At 38.7% G+C, this 17,261-nt stretch overlaps 2 protein-coding genes across 3 annotated transcripts in view; both read left to right on the top strand.

Annotated features, from left to right (window-relative positions):
- The window catches only part of smad5 (SMAD family member 5), a 59,231-nt gene extending 54,111 nt beyond the window's left edge, over window positions 1–5,120 (top strand). Inside the window, exon 8 of the mRNA XM_062045283.1 lies at window positions 4,265–5,120. Within this exon, the coding sequence (XP_061901267.1) occupies window positions 4,265–4,408 (144 nt within the window). The 3' untranslated portion in view covers window positions 4,409–5,120. The remainder of the gene's footprint in view (window positions 1–4,264) is intronic.
- Window positions 5,121–5,784: 664 nt separating this feature from the next.
- On the top strand, window positions 5,785–17,012 carry syvn1 (synovial apoptosis inhibitor 1, synoviolin). Of its 2 annotated transcripts, none has more exons than XM_062045277.1 (16): window positions 5,785–6,001; window positions 6,523–6,700; window positions 6,765–6,857; window positions 6,935–7,087; window positions 7,528–7,576; window positions 8,565–8,668; window positions 8,740–8,866; window positions 8,937–9,036; window positions 10,448–10,513; window positions 12,143–12,259; window positions 12,357–12,511; window positions 12,943–13,077; window positions 13,151–13,300; window positions 15,934–16,117; window positions 16,257–16,333; window positions 16,407–17,012. In XM_062045277.1, exons 2-16 carry the CDS (start codon window positions 6,569–6,571, stop codon window positions 16,580–16,582), a joined length of 1,818 nt encoding a protein of 605 aa, XP_061901261.1. In that variant the 5' UTR covers window positions 5,785–6,001; window positions 6,523–6,568; the 3' UTR covers window positions 16,583–17,012. The 2 variants fall into 2 exon arrangements, with proteins under 2 accessions (XP_061901261.1, XP_061901260.1); XM_062045276.1 differs by having other exon boundaries at window positions 5,786–6,101.
- The last annotated feature ends 249 nt before the right edge of the window (window positions 17,013–17,261 follow it).

Raw genomic sequence — 17,261 nt, 5'->3', positions numbered from 1 at the left:
AACAAACCTAAACAAGACAATATCATTAATTAAACACAACTTTCCGCTCCAGCACGATTGAAAAGCCACAACAAATACAAACGACACAACACAATGATTTAAAGTTGCAACACAACTTTAAGCAACAAAAGACGTGACTGACAAAACGGAAGTGACAGCAGAGCAAGTTACGTCGGCGCACCAACTTCCTGAACACAACAACATTAATTGTGACACACAACACTCAATTGGCAGCCAAAGAGAAGTCATTTAATCAGAAACAAATAAATAAAAAAGATGGATGAGGGAGACTATGGAAATTAGGAAGCAAGAGGCCAACACAATGACCGAGGACGAGGGAGCAAACATGCTTCCCGCACACTTAAAATGCTCTACGTCAAGGGTGTCAAACTCATTTTAACTCAGGGGCCGCAAGGAGGAAAATCTATTTCCACACTGGCTGGACCGGTAAAATCATGGCATAATCATTTAAAAATAAAGACAACTTCAAAATTGTTTTTTGTCTTACTACGGCCTAAATGAGAACAAGCACATTACAAATAATCCTCTTGGCTAAACACTTCCAAGTTGAAAATTCTGTGGAAAAAATAGGTGCCGTTTAAAAAACACCATGAAGAACACAATGAACTTAGACTTTGTCTCAGTGTATTTACAAAGCCATTAAACTTTAAGCACTTCCTGTTGAGCGTGCTCATGTTGGCAGTTCACCATTAAAAATGTGTTTGGAGAAGCAACCGAGTGTTTCCTCAAACCGCCACATTGGTGACATCCACAACTGCCACAACACATTCCTTTATCATCATTCAAATATTACAATTATAATATAATCAAAACAATTGTCAAAATGACACTATGAAAGCCGAATTAAAGGTAACATAACATGTGAACATGGAATATTTAAGCATAAAATGAAATGGAACAGACAAATGTAGAAACACACATTTTTACAATTGAGTTCAGTGTGCACATCGTGCTGTCAACACATTTTGGCGCAGTGAAATTACTGCGCAAAGCCATTAATTTGTACGTTGTTTTCAGAGGTGATCGCATGTATTTACAGTTTCTTTTTGCCTTTTTCGGTTTTCTCATCAGTTGTCATAATGCATAAAAGCTGTGAGGCAGTGTACTGTACCAATCACAATAGGTAACAAGGAGAGAAGTTGTCATTTTACAATTTTCGTCTAGAAAGAGGTCACCAGATCGTTGTGACATGTGGCTCCATGCTGTCAAAAAACTGATAAGTACAGGCTAATGTTGGAGCCCTGGGAAACATGCTGTGCAGTGCAAACATGTTGCTGCACAATATTGCAAATTGTAATGACTTTGACCTTCATGTACTGTTTCTATTGCTAACTTGGTTTTAGGAAAGATTTTGATACCTGAATTTCTTTATTTTTGTCGGATGAATTATTTATTTTATACAAGTTAATAATTAATCTGTGATGTTTAAGCCCAAAATCCTTATGAAGCAATGCCAAAGTTTTTTTTAATTCAAAGACCCAGTCTACATTTTTACAGCTCAATGTTACTTGTTAATCAGTAAAACTAACTTAGGTATCATATGACATTGATGGAAATTCAGAAAGTGAGATATGTAATGTAGATATGTAAATGTAATGTTTATATTAGGCACCAGCCCCCACGCGTCCCTGAGAGGGACAAGCGGTAGAAAATGGATGGATATTATTTAATAGCTATAATTATAACGATATAGGAACAAATATGAAATGTGTATATATATATTTAATCTAAATATAAAATGTGTTTAGTTGTAAGAGAAAGCCGACTGAACTATGCTTCATGACGCCGCAGGGGGCCCCACGGTCCATACCGGTCTGTATTTACCGTGCATAATAGGACTGAGGTTGCGTGCCATTCCCCTTGATAAATTATAAATGTACAACATCACACTATATTGTGTAGAATTGTCTTCCATAATGTAATCTCCTTGTTGAATAGTTCTGGTTTGACTGATAATCAAATTCATCAATCAAGCCACACATCAGCAGGATGCTTGTTTAAGGGCAATTTTCCAGCCCAACAGAGGCTAGTTTTGCTTCATATCGATGTTTGACATTAGCATCCAACTGGTCAAAATAATCAAAAGACATGGCGGCATAAAAATCACGCAGACACTGCAGAAAATGCTAGTCTTTCAAGTAGGGGAGGCTCATTTTCAGCTATTTCATATAAAGATGCTAGATTTTACAAAGAAAACGTCACATAGAGCAGTGGTCTCCAACCACCGGGCCACGGCCCGGTACCGGTCCGTGGACCGATTGGTACCGGGCCGCACAACAAATTTAAAAAAAAAAAAAAATTTTTTTTTTATTAAATCACCATAAAAAACACAATATATATATATATATTATATATCAATATAGATCAATACAGTCTGCAGGGATACAGTCCGTAAGCACACATGATTGTATTTCTTTATGACAAAAAATAATTAAATACCATAACCCCCCCGGTCCGTGGGACAAATTTTCAAGCGTTGACCGGTCCGCAGCTAAAAAAAAGGTTGGGGACCGCTGACAGAGAATTGTAAAATGTTTGTATATCAACTCGGGACAACAAAATAAAACTTAAAAAATGTTCTGGCAGTGGTTTAAAATTCAAGATTGTTGATTTGCTCATTTTGCTGTCAATCATAATGGGATTCAGCCGTAGACACATCCAATTATCACGCGAAAGTCCAGCATCCAGGCCAGCTGAGACCAAGGACACTTTCCATACGCTTCCAGTGACGATCGGCATCCAGTGGGCGGCACAGAGCAGCGTATTTATCCAATGATTGTCTAGTTTGGCTGCAGTGGAACAACCCGCTTAATGCTTGCCCATTGAAGTCCATGGACACTTAGCTTCAACACTGTTTAATGCACTGTGACGCTACCACAATAAATGAGAAGAAATGTTAAGTCGCTGATTGTCAACAAAATTTTAACACATTCTAGCGCATATGTAGTCAATGAAATGTAGACCCAAAAGTACTATTTGCTCACTTATTTTATTTATTTATTTATTTTTGACATTTCAGGGGAAGCTAGTCCTTGGAAGTCTTAGAGCAATTGCTACTGGAGGAAATAAAACACATGTGAAACACATTAAATAATTGAGGAAGGCGTGACAATTCTGCAATACTTTGTAAATGAATGGATAGACTGAATGGAAAAGTAATTGGACTAGAAGAGAAAGTGAAGGGTATAAAGAAGCAATATGATGAGATGAACCATACCTCAAATGACGTGTCAGATTCAGGAAGTACAAGAGTCTGTCAGCATGAACAATGTGATTATGACAGGCCTTCAGATAACAAGCATGCCTAATGACGGACCATTTGGTAACAGAGTAGTGTAAAGTGGAGGTGAATAAACACGTTTATTCTCGTTCACAACTTTTAATCAACTTCTGCACGGAGGAAAAACCGGAAACACTCAATCCCCACTTCCCGCCCACAAACACTGTGCATGCTTTAACCCAGTATATGGAGAAACATGTTAACAATCTCCCTATCTTTTATTTTTTAAAATTAAATAGCACATGTTTCTTGAGAACAAATACATGTCTTTTTAAACAACAGAAACAATAAAATCAACTTAGGTAAGAACCATTTTCCTTTACTCAATGCTTTCAAAAGCATCAACGGTGATGCCCCCTTTTTTGTAAGACAGTCAGCCAGTTGAGCTTTTGTTGCTGACTAAAGCACTTTCTGTATTTTTCTGTTGTAAATTAGTTATTTGATCCCACTTCTATCTAACCTTTTCTCTGTGACTTGTTAAGTTGATCGAAGAGCATCATAGAGGGAATGATTATCAGTCACACAAACTAACGCTGGAGCATTTACACCAGCAGTGCCAGTAGTGAGCTCAGAATAAAGGGTGGCAAGAAACAGATATCAATATCTGATGGGAATTATTAAATTTGTCTGATTACACTAAGAACCTGAAACAGTTTCTGTCAATTGTATTGTACTGCATGGAACTGCGCTGTGCTTTGCCCAGTTGTTCCAATCATGACAAAGGAGGGGTGGTTTTTAATATAATGGCAGGGGACACACTACTTTAGATGTAAAGTGGGCCCAAGCGTGGTACAATGGGCCTAAGCGTGACTACACTCAGTCACTCAAACATGTGTCAAGTACATCAACAAGCTGAATCAACATTCACTCTTAAAAGAGAAGAACAGAAACCCATAATCATGACTCATCAAACATTGAAGTAAATGTATTCATTGTTTGATTTGTTTTCCTTGCCTGTTCAAGGGCTGGGGAGCGGAGTACCACAGACAGGACGTCACCAGCACCCCCTGTTGGATCGAAGTGCACCTCCATGGGCCACTTCAGTGGTTGGACAAGGTCCTGACTCAGATGGGTTCTCCCCTCAACCCAATCTCCTCTGTGTCATAATATTTAGATTTATTATTTTTTTGTCACTTTTTTCCCTCCATCAGTGATTTAATTTAATGTGGTCTTAAATGGCTAAACTGTTTACATCTACTGTGGGAGGGGCTTGTTGGACTAGAATGGCAGCAGCAGCCAGAATTTAGAATCATGTTTAATATCAGCGGGAGAAAGAAGAAAAGTAGTTGTGATGGCATGGACTGGCTACTTTTCCACAACGACATTACTGAAGCATTGTTGAGCTTCCATAAATTGTATTGGTTACTCCAATGTATTTGATTTCTATGTATGTTTAGTTTTTGCCTTATTTTTGACAATTCTGAATTCATGGAACAATTTTCTTATTTTGTTGTCTGTCTGATATTTTACAGGTTAGGTTCAGATATCACAAATGCTTGCTTTTCTCGTCTAATTGTTAAACTGAACACTGAGAAAGTAATGTTTGCTAAAGCTGTGGGAGACGGATCACTGAACCAAGTTCTTCGTGCCATAAGCTAACACTATTGTGAATGTTTTAACTAGTCACGAAAGATCCATTCTGACCATAAGACTTTTCTTGTTCCATCAGTAAGAGAGACATGCATTGTCTACACTCTATTAACAAGTTTGTGCATTAAAGGATTATGTGGAGGCGTATATGAAATGTTGCCGTGCGTTAAAACTCGAAGTTGATGAATGACTTCATTAGCGCCATTTAATAAACTGGTTATTTGGTTAACATGACTGCAGTACTTGTATTTTTTCACCTCACAGTTCAAATTTGGGCTTGAAGATGTAGATGATAGAATAAAATCTGTTTTTCTCAAAACTAAAACAATGAACTTTTTAAAAATTATTATTAATCCCACACCTGGGCTTTTCTTGTCATTTCTATTTTTTTGGCCCATCGTTTTTTGGTGGAAGGGTCCACACCCACAGTTGGGAGTGTCACCTTGTGGACCAGTGATACATCTCTGTGCTCCACGATCCAGACTTATTACTTGCATTTGCCACTTTGCACTTCCTGTTTTTGTTTAGATTCTATTTTTCCTCTAGGATCACAATGTTGTTTTATTTTTAGATTGTTTTACTCAAGGCAGGGTAGATAGTAAAAGTAGGAAAAAATGTATATGTTATTATTTCAGGCGCACTGCTAGACATGTCTCATAATTTGATGTTTTAATATATTACAAACTCGGTAGTATTCAGAATAACTCTTGGTACACTAATTCACTTAGGTTAGATAATGAAAGGCAATATTTTCCAAGTGACTCGCATTTTAACAGCTATTTCGTTACTATTACGTCACACACTAACGCAGTCTGACAACTTCCTATTGGTCCACGTACCGTATTTCTCATAAAACGTCACTGACGTGTTGCAAACATAATACGAGAGTCAGACATATGATCGATATTGCCACAAACGTTCATGAATAACTTTTATTCTAAACGCACAGCATAGATGTAAATATTAAATTTCCAGTCTGTAAAGTGTTGAATATTTTAAATGTGGTTGCGTCAAATTACCGTAAGAGCCGGATGTGATGTGGCTGCCAGACAGCAAGCCAAAGATAAACACGTATACTGAAGAACAGGGGCGACAATTCTAAATATCACAGTAAGGCAGCTTCAAAGTCTCCAAATGAAGTGACTAACGGGGATATAGACGTCTTAAAACCTGAGGAAATACTTCTTTAACAGCCTTCCGTATCGCTTTGGTAAGTCTAGAGAAGTGACAGCTGGTTAGCTACCGGCTAAGCTAGCTACCGTTAGCCAACATGAGTTTAGCGTCTAATTAGCTATCTGTCCTTTTTATTTATGGGCCCAATTCACCAAAATAAGTATTCAAACATGTCGCTTTTAGTTTTGGTTAGTGTACTCCGAAGCAAGGTTTCCAGGGCATTGTGCTCAACGTGACCCAACATCTTTTATTTAATGGTGGCTAAGTCAACAGCGATTAAAGAGCAAATTTTGTCAGAGGATAAGTTGTAACGATTAATAGTGTGTGTAAGATATAGCCGATCATTGGGCAAAAAACTCAAATCAAGCAATTAGTATGATTTTTTTTTTAAATGTACGTACTTGTGTGAAAGCAAATGTAAGAACTGTACGCTTCATTGCATGTTGCTTGCCTGCCAGGTGACGCCCTCCCGCTTCTCTGTCAGAAGCCACGCTGGAGTCCAACATGGTGCGGGCAGCATTGGTGACCGTCACCAGCCTGGCGTTGACCGCCGGTGTGGTGGCTCACGCCTACCTCCTCAAACACCAGTTTTACCCTACAGTAGTCTACCTCACCAAGAGTAGCCCCAGCATGGCGGTGAGACATATGTTCTATGTGTTTCAGTGCGTCGTCATGTCACTGACACTTTGTCTGCTTCCAGGTGCTGTACATTCAAGCCTTTGTATTGGTGTTTCTTCTGGGAAAGTTCATGAGGAAGGTGTTTTTTGGACAGCTGAGGGCTGCAGAAATGGAGGTACATTTAATAAACAAATACACTTGTCCGTTGTGGACATCGACTATACATCTAATGATGTCGCTCTTTTCTTTCAGCATGTCATTGAGCGTTCTTGGTACGCAGTGACTGAGACGTGTCTGGCTTTTACCGTATTCAGGGATGATTTTTCCCCTCGTTTTGTTGCCCTCTTCACACTTCTGCTCTTCCTTAAGTGCTTCCACTGGTTGGCCGAGGACCGGGTGGACTTCGTAAGTGACTTGTACACCGAGTGTGACTGTGATTGTTTCATCATTCTGGTTATTTCATCATGGAAGTTCAGAGGTTTATTCAACTGCAGAAAGTGTGACAGGGTATTTTCCAAAACCACAGCTGGCTTGGTCACGCATTTTAATGTCTTTGTTTATGTCGCAATGCTTTGGTGTGTTGTACACACAAAAGGCCCTATTTTCCGATTTGTTTAAGTGGAAAAAAAAATGTGCCCAACTGCGCGTATTCTGGTTGCACAGCATTCTCCCCCTCGACTGAAGTCTGTCATTGCGCACCTTCATCCAAGATGCACAATCTGGGCATTCCCTGTCAAAGGAAAAATGCCCCAAATCACCCGGTCATTGAACATGAAATACTAAGTGTTTTAGTCACTGTTTCTTAAGTTGTGTCTGTATTTTTAATTCCTCTTTGTCTTTGTCAGATGGAAAGGAGTCCAAACATATCTTGGGTTTTCCACTTCAGAGTGTTATGTAAGTACACACAATAATTGATCATATTTCACTGCTGCTCTGAAATGAAACTTCATGCACATCACTGAGTGTGTTTATGTGTTCCTCCAGTGAATCCACTAAGCATCATGTAGTATAGGCAGTACTGCTGTTGCCATGCACTCATACATTCAATCAATTGGAATATCATGCAAAATGTATTTGATTTCAGAAGTGCAGTTCAGACATCGAGGCCAAATAAATGGTCAGGAAGTTTTTGCAGCTAATGTAACAATTTGTATTATTTATTTTAGTACATCTATGATTATTAGGAAATCTATTCTGACAATATTTAATTCATTCATTCTGTTAAACTGGCATGAATTAAGTTAACAAAATTTGTTGCGCTTTTAATTCATTACAAAAATAACAAGTTAAGTGCGCGCTGCGGTAGAATACGTTGGCGAAATAATGCTTAGTCGCACCTTGTTACAAGTGACACACATGACTTGTTTTTTGGTGGACTTTTTTCCCTTAGGTCTCATAAGTGTGAGGCACATTTGTCTGGTAGCAGGGCATCAAAGAAAAGGAAAGTGAATAGGAAATTAGATGTAATAAAATGGGTAGAAATCAACATTTTTTGCATCCTCAATCCAATCGATCAAATGCCACCACCATAATGAAAGATGTCAAAATATACAGTCACAGCTAAGCAGCCGAGAGGTTATCACCTGAAACGTGATCAAGGCTGTGATACAGGATCACAGGAAATGTACTTCTCCAAGAAATCCTCTTTCCATCCCTTGCAACAACCACAAGAACAAAATAAAAATAGTTCACTTATTGTATTTAATCTTTTTATTACTGTATTTGACGTGTATGTAAAACTCAACAATTGATTTAGCATAAGTTCCGACTTTCACTGAAACTTGACGTCGTGGGAACTCAAACTCAGTTTGAAGCCTAAGGCTCGGCTCCACTCTGTATGCTTTATAAACAGTAATTTGAGTGTGATTCTTGTGTCCTGCAGCTCTGATAGGGCTGCTGGGAGTCTTGGATTTTCTCTTTGTTAACCACGCCTGTCAAAGCATCATCACCCGTGGAGCCTCAGTCCAGCTAGTTTTTGGCTTTGAGGTCTGTCACTTTGGAATCCATCTGAATTATGTTGAATATAATGTGTCATTTAAATATTTTCTGCACTTCAGTACGCCATCTTGTTGACCATGGTGTTGACAACGTTTATTAAGTACGGCCTGCACACTGCTGACCTGCAGAGTGAAAATCCCTGGGACAACAAAGCTGTGTATATGCTCTATACGGAGCTCTTTACAGGTATTGTTTGTGTATTTCATAGTTGCAATACTAGTAGAACTACTAGTAATCATGTCTATTGATTTTTCAGGTTTCATCAAAGTGCTCCTGTACATTGCTTTTTTGACAATTATGATAAAAGTGCACACCTTCCCCCTTTTTGCCATACGGCCCATGTATCTGGCTATGAGGTGAGGCGTCACATTAGAGTACACACTAGTCCTCCTTTTATTTGACACTCTACACGTGATTGCCCTCTGTGTGTGCATGTCTTTTGGTTTGTGTTTTAAAAAATGTGCGACATTATGTTTGTAAAACCTTAATTCAAAACAGATCATGGTAGATAGACACATGTACATGTCATTATTCATCTAATATGCAGTAGTGCCTCAACTTACAGACTTAATTGGTCCTGTAAAAGACCTTGTAACTAAAAACATTATCTAAAATCAATGTCGCCATTGAAATGAATTGAAATCAGTTTAATCGATGCATGGTCCCACTCCCAAAACAGCACAACTTTAACATGTTACATGCATTTTAAAAAGAAAAACTAACTTTTAGATAAGAAATATTGCATAAAAAACAATACAATAATTAAATGTAGTACAAACAACTGCAGTAGTTTTAAAACTTGATATAATGATAATGTACAGCATTTTCTTACAATATCTCTTTGGAGCTGCTTCTCCGTCAGACACGCTGTCGGCAGTTTCTCCATATTTTCATAGATACATTTCAACCAACTAGACATTATTTTAACATCTGTGGCTGGCTTTAGACTCATTCTGCTTCAGTATGGTGAAGACTAGCAATGCTACACTCCAACTGCCTTGGCAAGTCTACTACAAGGCCAGTCATGTTGTTGATGATTTTTTTCTTTAATTCAATGAATATCATTCACTTTTTCTTATCAGTACTATCCTTCACACTCACTTTCTCCTTTACAGTAGTTGAAAAACAAAGTTGTATTGATGTCGAGCTTTAAGCTAATGCTAGCAAGTAGCGAGTAAGGCTATGTCTTGGTAGGATCTGACATTCGCTACGCCAACTAGAAGTGGGGAGGCTCGTAACTCAATTTTTGCTGACAACATAAAACACAGCAATCAGTCAAGAGATAGCTCGTTTCTAAAAACATGCAAGTTGGGGTACTCTCAAGTCAAGGTACCACTAGATTGATAATAGGTGTTATAATGCCGCGAGTGTTGGTTTCATTTTGTGCATGTGTCTTATAACTGGCACAGGCAATTAAAAACAATGTGATGTTTCCTGCGCACCATGCAAGTGCACTGATTTTAAAGATAATGTACATGTCATTGTACTTACACTGTAGAGTACCACAACACTAACAGAAACCACCAAGTCAGATGTGGTTGCTTCTCCCAGGGTTCTAATTGAACAAAGTGCACATGACAACAGGAGATGTATGTGTTTTTTCTTATAGACAGAAACTGTTTTAAAACTACATTTGTGTGAATGTTGATTGTTTTTACTCTATAATGAAAATACTTTGTGTAGATGTGGCCTTACTAACATGTACCGACATATAGTAAGGTATAGTGGACATGTTTTAAATGGTGTGTATTTTCTCCATCATTTCAGACAGTTTAAGAAAGCTGTAACAGACGCCATCATGTCTCGGAGAGCCATCCGTAACATGAACACCCTGTAAGTAATGCAATGATATTTAAAGATATAATAATTTGGATAACTGCCAATGGCGCATGTGCATGTAATTAAAGGAAAAAAATACATATATTTTAAGACAAATATTTATATTTAGTTAATAGTATCAACTTTTCAGCTTTAATGTGTTAATAGTATGTCTTTTTGCTCTATTTTTCCATTTCCAGTTTTTTTAACCTTAAGATTTAATTTCATGTATCACAAGCCCATGAAAAATAAGTCTCGGTCCACAAATGACCCCCAGACCCCGCATTGGACATTTATGGTGTATGTATTTAATTATTTTTATTGTCTTCTTACTACTATCGCTAGTCATTAATCCTGGTCAAACACCTCCTCACCTTTTACTGTGGTGGCAATGCACTCTTCTCTGGCTTGTAGAAATGCCCTGTATGTCTTAATCACAGCCTTTTGTGACCGCTTGTATTATATTACACTCCGTCTTTCACTCTGTACTGAAAAATCGTAAGCCGAATACAATTGCTGTTACACCCATAGTATCTAGAGGTGTCTAAGTACTCGCTAAATATTCTGAGGAAAACATCGATCCGTGCTGCTACATTTTCTTATTCTCTTAAGTTAATGAGCAAGACAGCAACGAAGAAGAATTTGACCTACACTGAGTTGGAGGTCCTTCTTGCTGGATTGTAAAAATGTACTCTATTCTACTATTGCTGCAAATTAGTGTAGCAGTGCAAGCGCCGGAGAAAAGGTGTGGTTTAGTGTTTTGCACTTCACGCACAGGATTTTAACATGAGTTGAACCCGGCCACATCGCTACAATGTTGCTTCACTGCACTTGCGCATCACATATGATCTGTACATTGATCAAATGAAAATGTTTCCTGTTGACATATTCATATTTGTCATATGATGGCAAGCACCGTATGTGCAGTCAGTTGCTTTGATTACCGGGTACATTAAGAAAACCGGGTGTTGCTTCAAATTGCGCTTTCATTACGGCCTGTTCAGCTGCCTTGTACGGGAATTTAATATACCTGGCTAACATGCCGATAATTTCCTGTGTTTTTTGCACCACTTTTCCTAAACGTTTTACATTCATGTGTTGTTGCACACACTGGGGGTGTTAATTGTTCATTTATATTTGATGTGCACATCAATCATTCTGATAGTAATTGTTGGACATTTAAAAAATGTAAACAGTTACCCACCATCTCCTCGGAGTGTCGCCAAAATATCCACAGCATGTAATGTGTGAACACCAACCATTAAGTTGCTGTGGAGCACCACACTCTTAATACATATTTAACTTTACCTTGAAAAAGGGCGTACGCCGGGTTTTTGTGCATACAAACGCTTAATACATGATGCCGTAGGTGTGTACTCCTACCTAAAAGTACTGCCAAATGTATTTGAGGCATGCAGCCAAATTTGTAGGTTAGGCTAATTACAAAAATAAATACTAATCAAATATACTGCTAAAGAGAAGGGGCTTATAATGAAAAATGGACCAGAGCTGAGAAACTGATGTTTTTTGGTGGCCCTATGATTAGAAAAGACTGCCCTACAGTCCACAAACCCCAGCTACACAATTGACAACTTTTGACCTTTGACCTTCAAGCGAGATAAATAATTTGTGTTTGGTCATCAGCTACCCTGATGCTACTCCCGAAGACCTCCAGTCCTCTGACAATGTTTGCATCATTTGTCGGGAGGAAATGGTCACAGGAGCCAAGAAGCTACCGTGTAATCACATTTTCCACTCCAGGTAGGTTCTTGTCGGAAAGAACCTGACTTGGGTTTTGCAACAACATATGCAGAGATGATCAAGATAAGCTAAGCTTCTCTCTTTCTCTTTCACACAGCTGCTTGCGTTCCTGGTTCCAGAGACAGCAGACCTGTCCAACCTGTCGCATGGACGTTCTGCGGGCCTCTATTAATAACCAGAACGCTGCCCCTGCCCAGGCTCCACCCCCTGCTCCGGTACCTAATGCTGCTGCCGCTGCCCCACCAGCTAATGGTGAGTGCAGCCAGTTTTTTTTGGCCTTCTGGAATATGTGCCCTGCAATCTAAAATGCTCCCATAAAATAAAAATGAAATGACAAAAAAAATAAGATGTTCTCTAATTTGTTCATCCTGTCACCAATAATTCAAATCTACCTGAAAGTGATGTTTCCACAAAGCGTTCCAGTTGATTGCAGGATGTGTCAGCTGTGTAAATAGTGTGATATCACCTGTGCAACAGAGTGTAACCTGCTGATGTATATGCCACAGTCAACCAAGCAATATAGTATAGGAAATCTCATTTTGTCTTCCTTCCTCTTGGCTTGTGGCTGCTTGGACACACATTTGGACAAGGCACATTGTTGCAGTAAAGCAACAAACGACAGTAAACTAATATACTTGGATGACTTGTTACATCATTGCTTTTGTGTCTTGTTCCCTTTCCAGTTGCTCCCGGCATGTTGCCTGGCTTCCCTCCTGGCCTCTTCCCCTTCTGGGGTCCGTTCCCTCCAGTGCCTCCACCCGCAGCTCATGGCGCTGCAGACGCTCCACAGAGCAGCGGCGTGACGACACAGGCTGCTGGTACGTTGACTTAAAGAAGCGCAAGGAAAGAAGACATGAGCATGTGCTGAGCTTGTATGCTTGCTTCCATTAGGTACCAGCCAGTCCACATCATCTGGTGCGGACGCAGCTTCAACAGCTGCTGCTCCTCCGGGCTCCGCAATGCCGGGATTCCCCTTCTCCATTCCTCCACCCTTCCCCAGTGCACCGTGGCTGCCCATGCCGCCACCGCCGCCTCCTTTTAGTAAGCTAAGCAGAGGTTTTGCTTTTTACTTTACAACTCCTTTTCGACTGAAATATGAAAACCATTTTGTTGTACACAAAACATTTATTGTTGCTTTCCCATTGAAACAAGTTTTTTTTAACTTATGTCTTGCTTGTATTTTAGTATATACCCGGTAGTCTGTTTTAATGAAGCACTGTAAGAAAATGTTTTTTGTGACCTTTTAAAACCATACTGAATCAATCCAAGGTTTTCGAATGGTTACATAATTTACACAACTGCATTTGAGGATGTTTTAACTCAAAAATGCATTTTTTAAAAGTGTTAACACTGAATGGCAAAACTTCTACATCAGTCGTGCACTGATTTCAGTGTACGCTACACCGGCTCGCTCCTCCCACTTTAAACCCAAGAAAATCCACAACACTCATTTTTTGTGACTGTAAAATCTGTGATTGTTCGGCTTGTAATTTTGCACCAACAATTGTTATCAAAATAAGTGTTGCAGCATATTGATTAGTTCCAGTTGCAATAAAACATCCCGTTTCTCTTTCATTACTATCGTTCGCGCGTGACCAAGTAAGCTAACAAGCTAAATAGTTTACCAGTTGTGGTTGCCCACAGACATGACATCGCAAGCTCAACCCATAAGAAAAATAATAAAAGCCCTGCAGTCTAAACTGTGGCACGAGTGTCATTTTAGCTAGTTTTTATTGGCCTGTGTAACATTCTACAAATAAAATTAAACAAAAAATATGATAATATAAGAATCATAATGTAATGAGAAAAGGCTAAAATGTTATTAAATAACTAACACAAAGCTTAGTCTTTAAATATGCACGACAAATGGAATGGTATGTTTTGCCTTATCACACTTTTGCCTTTTTGTGATGATTACAAAAATGTAATTTTCAGTATCCGAGGGGAGTTCTAAAATATCTTTAAAGATTGATGGGTCTGAAAGTGTCACCAGGAGTTGATCAAACCGAGGGAATGGGGAAACTTTTTAAAATGTTGTCGTATTTATACTGTAAGCATATTTTAAAAATCCAAGAACTTAAAGCGTTATTTTTGCTAAACATAAACAAGTTGGAGACCCGTGTTTCTTAACCATAGTGCCCCCGAGAGGGCGGCCAAAAAATACCAATTTCTCAGCTGCGGTCAATATGGGCGGCAGCAGTACCACCACTTGTACCAGTAATCATATACTTTGACACTTATATGCAGTAATCATCATATACGTTGATAGTTATATGCAATAATCATCTTAGTATGACACTTACATGAAGTAATCATATATTTTGATACTTTTATATGGAGTAATCATCATATACTATGACACATGCAGTAATCATCATACTTAGACACTTACATGCAGTAATCATATACTTTGATACTTATATGCAGTAATCATATACTTTGATAACTATATGCAGTAATCATCATATACTTCGACACTTACATGCAGTAATCATATTGTAGATTCCTAATGAAGCCTTTAGCTTGATGCTCCTCTACTTTCTCCTGCTCCGCTTGCTGCGGCAACAACAAACAAAACTCCAGACGCTCCTCTTCGTTTTGTATAGTTTGCTTGTGAACTTAATCATTAAAATATGTAAAACAATAACGATGTGGGAACAAATGAATGGCAAAATGAAGCGAGTTTGTTACAGTAAAAAATAGTTAGAAAAAGTAAGAGTAAGAAAAAGTAAGAGTGAGGTCAAAAAACTGTGTGGCTCAATTCCCCCTCACCTGACTGCCATTACCCATAATGCACTGTGTCCAAAAACCAACCTACCACACAGATCTTTCCGCCATATATGCAATTTAAACAGTTACGTCATCAAATTATTTAGACAAATGTAATAATTATTCTAAGCATGCAAATAAAGTAAATAGTCTCATTTTGGCTGAATAAACATAAAGCACCTTCCACAAAATGTAAATTAACTTAAACAGCATTTAGGCTCCTACACATATACTTTGATACTTATATGCAGTAATCATATACTTTGATAAATATATGCAGTAATCATCATATACTTCGACACTTACATGCAGTTATCATATACTTTGATACTTATATGCAGTAATCATCATTAACTTCGACACTTATATGCAGTTATCATATACTTTGATACTTATATGCAGTAATCATATACTTTGATAACTATATGCAGTAATCATCATATACTTCGACACTTACATGCAGTCATCATATACTTTGATACTTTTATGCAGTAATCATCATATACTTCGACACTTACTTGCAGTTATCATATACTTTGATACTTATATGCAGTAATCATCATATACTTCGACACTTACATGCAGTTATCATATACTTTGATACTTATATGCAGTAATCATATACTTTGATAACTATATGCAGTAATCATCATATACTTCGACGCTTACATGCAGTTATCATATACTTTGATACTTATATGCAGTAATCATCATATACTTCGACACTTACATGCAGTTATCATATACTTTGATACTTATATGCAGTAATCATATACTTCGACACAAGTTTGGAAACACTGTCATTCAACAGCATGAACAAAAGTACTGTGTATAAAACATCATCACATATCTATGTACTTGTGAATTTTTATTCAAAATCAACTAAGACTTGTGTTGTCTTTCAGTGTCATCAATGCCTCCTCCTCCTCCATCTTTAACGCGCCTGTCGGAGGAGGAGCTGAGAGAGCTGGAGGCGGAAGGTCGACGGGGTCTGGAGGCCAGAATGCAGTGTCTGCAAAACATCCACACCCTGCTGGACGCCGCCATGCTAAACATCCACCATTACCTGAGCACTGTCGCCACTCTCACGTAAGTATACGTCCTGCTGGCATTTCCGTAGTGTTAGTTACTACGTCAAATACTCAACAAAAGCATCATTTTATTAACTGAGAAGGACAATAGGTGGCGCTGTTATATTAATATTTATCAACGTTTGCCGTTTCTGCAGTCCTCCCAGGGCAGACAGCAGCGCCGCTGGTACCAGCGCAGACCCAGCGAGCCAAGACGAGAGCTCCAACCCCAGCTGTAAGAACATCCAGGTTATAAACACATGACATCTAACATCACCTGATTTCATGTTTCATTCTCGCTGCCTCAGTGAGCGCAGCCGCAGTCCAGACGGACGACTCGGAAGCCGGCGTCGCCACCTCCGATGGAGACAAACCAGGTAAAACTGACGAAAGATCAGAGGATGAAGATGGCGAACCCAACGCTGCTGAGCTGAGGCGCCGGCGTCTTCGGAAACTGGAAACGGCGTCGCCTGCAGACGATTGATGGAGTAGATGGAGGAAAATGCAATGACAGGAAGGAACTTTGAACACGGATGACTCGATGCTTTCTTCGCCCCTTTTTTTCAAGCCTCTCACCTTCCACAGGATCCACTTAGAGATCACGTCAAGTCAAACAGGATCTTTTTCGCTAATGTCTGACTTAGTTTGTTTTCTTTGGCCACACAAACGAATCCTGCAGATGTTCGAGAAGGATTAGCATAAAACTGTTTCATTCAGGTCATCATTTATTTTTTATCCGCTAGCTTGACTAAGACGCTGCACTCCTCTTCTCACATCAACACAAATTTCATTTTTCATCCTGCTTTTTTCAACATTGCAAGTGCTGCAACATACACATTTTTTTCTGTGTACATACTGTATAGAGACTTTTAATAGGCTGATCTGTACATAAAAAGAATAAACCGTGTGAATGATGAGGCCTTCAATCCTTTTTAATTCCAATTTGTACAGCAGCAAATTACAAAATGTTACCTTCTTTTGGTAGTTCAAGTTAAACTTTTAATGATTATAGCTCATAAATTGTTAGTAATTAAGGAGTTAACAATTGTGGTTAGCGCTCTAATCAACAAACTGCAAAAAAACCCAGACTTTAATTTGAAATCAAAACACCTTTATTTGCACACTCATGACAAAATTCCAATAGTGTGAATGCCAACATCCAT

This window comes from Entelurus aequoreus, linkage group LG04, assembly GCF_033978785.1.
Source record: "Entelurus aequoreus isolate RoL-2023_Sb linkage group LG04, RoL_Eaeq_v1.1, whole genome shotgun sequence".
Taxonomy (NCBI): domain Eukaryota; kingdom Metazoa; phylum Chordata; class Actinopteri; order Syngnathiformes; family Syngnathidae; genus Entelurus; species Entelurus aequoreus.
Note: the sequence above shows the minus strand (reverse complement) of the source record. Positions and strands in the feature narration are given on the sequence as shown.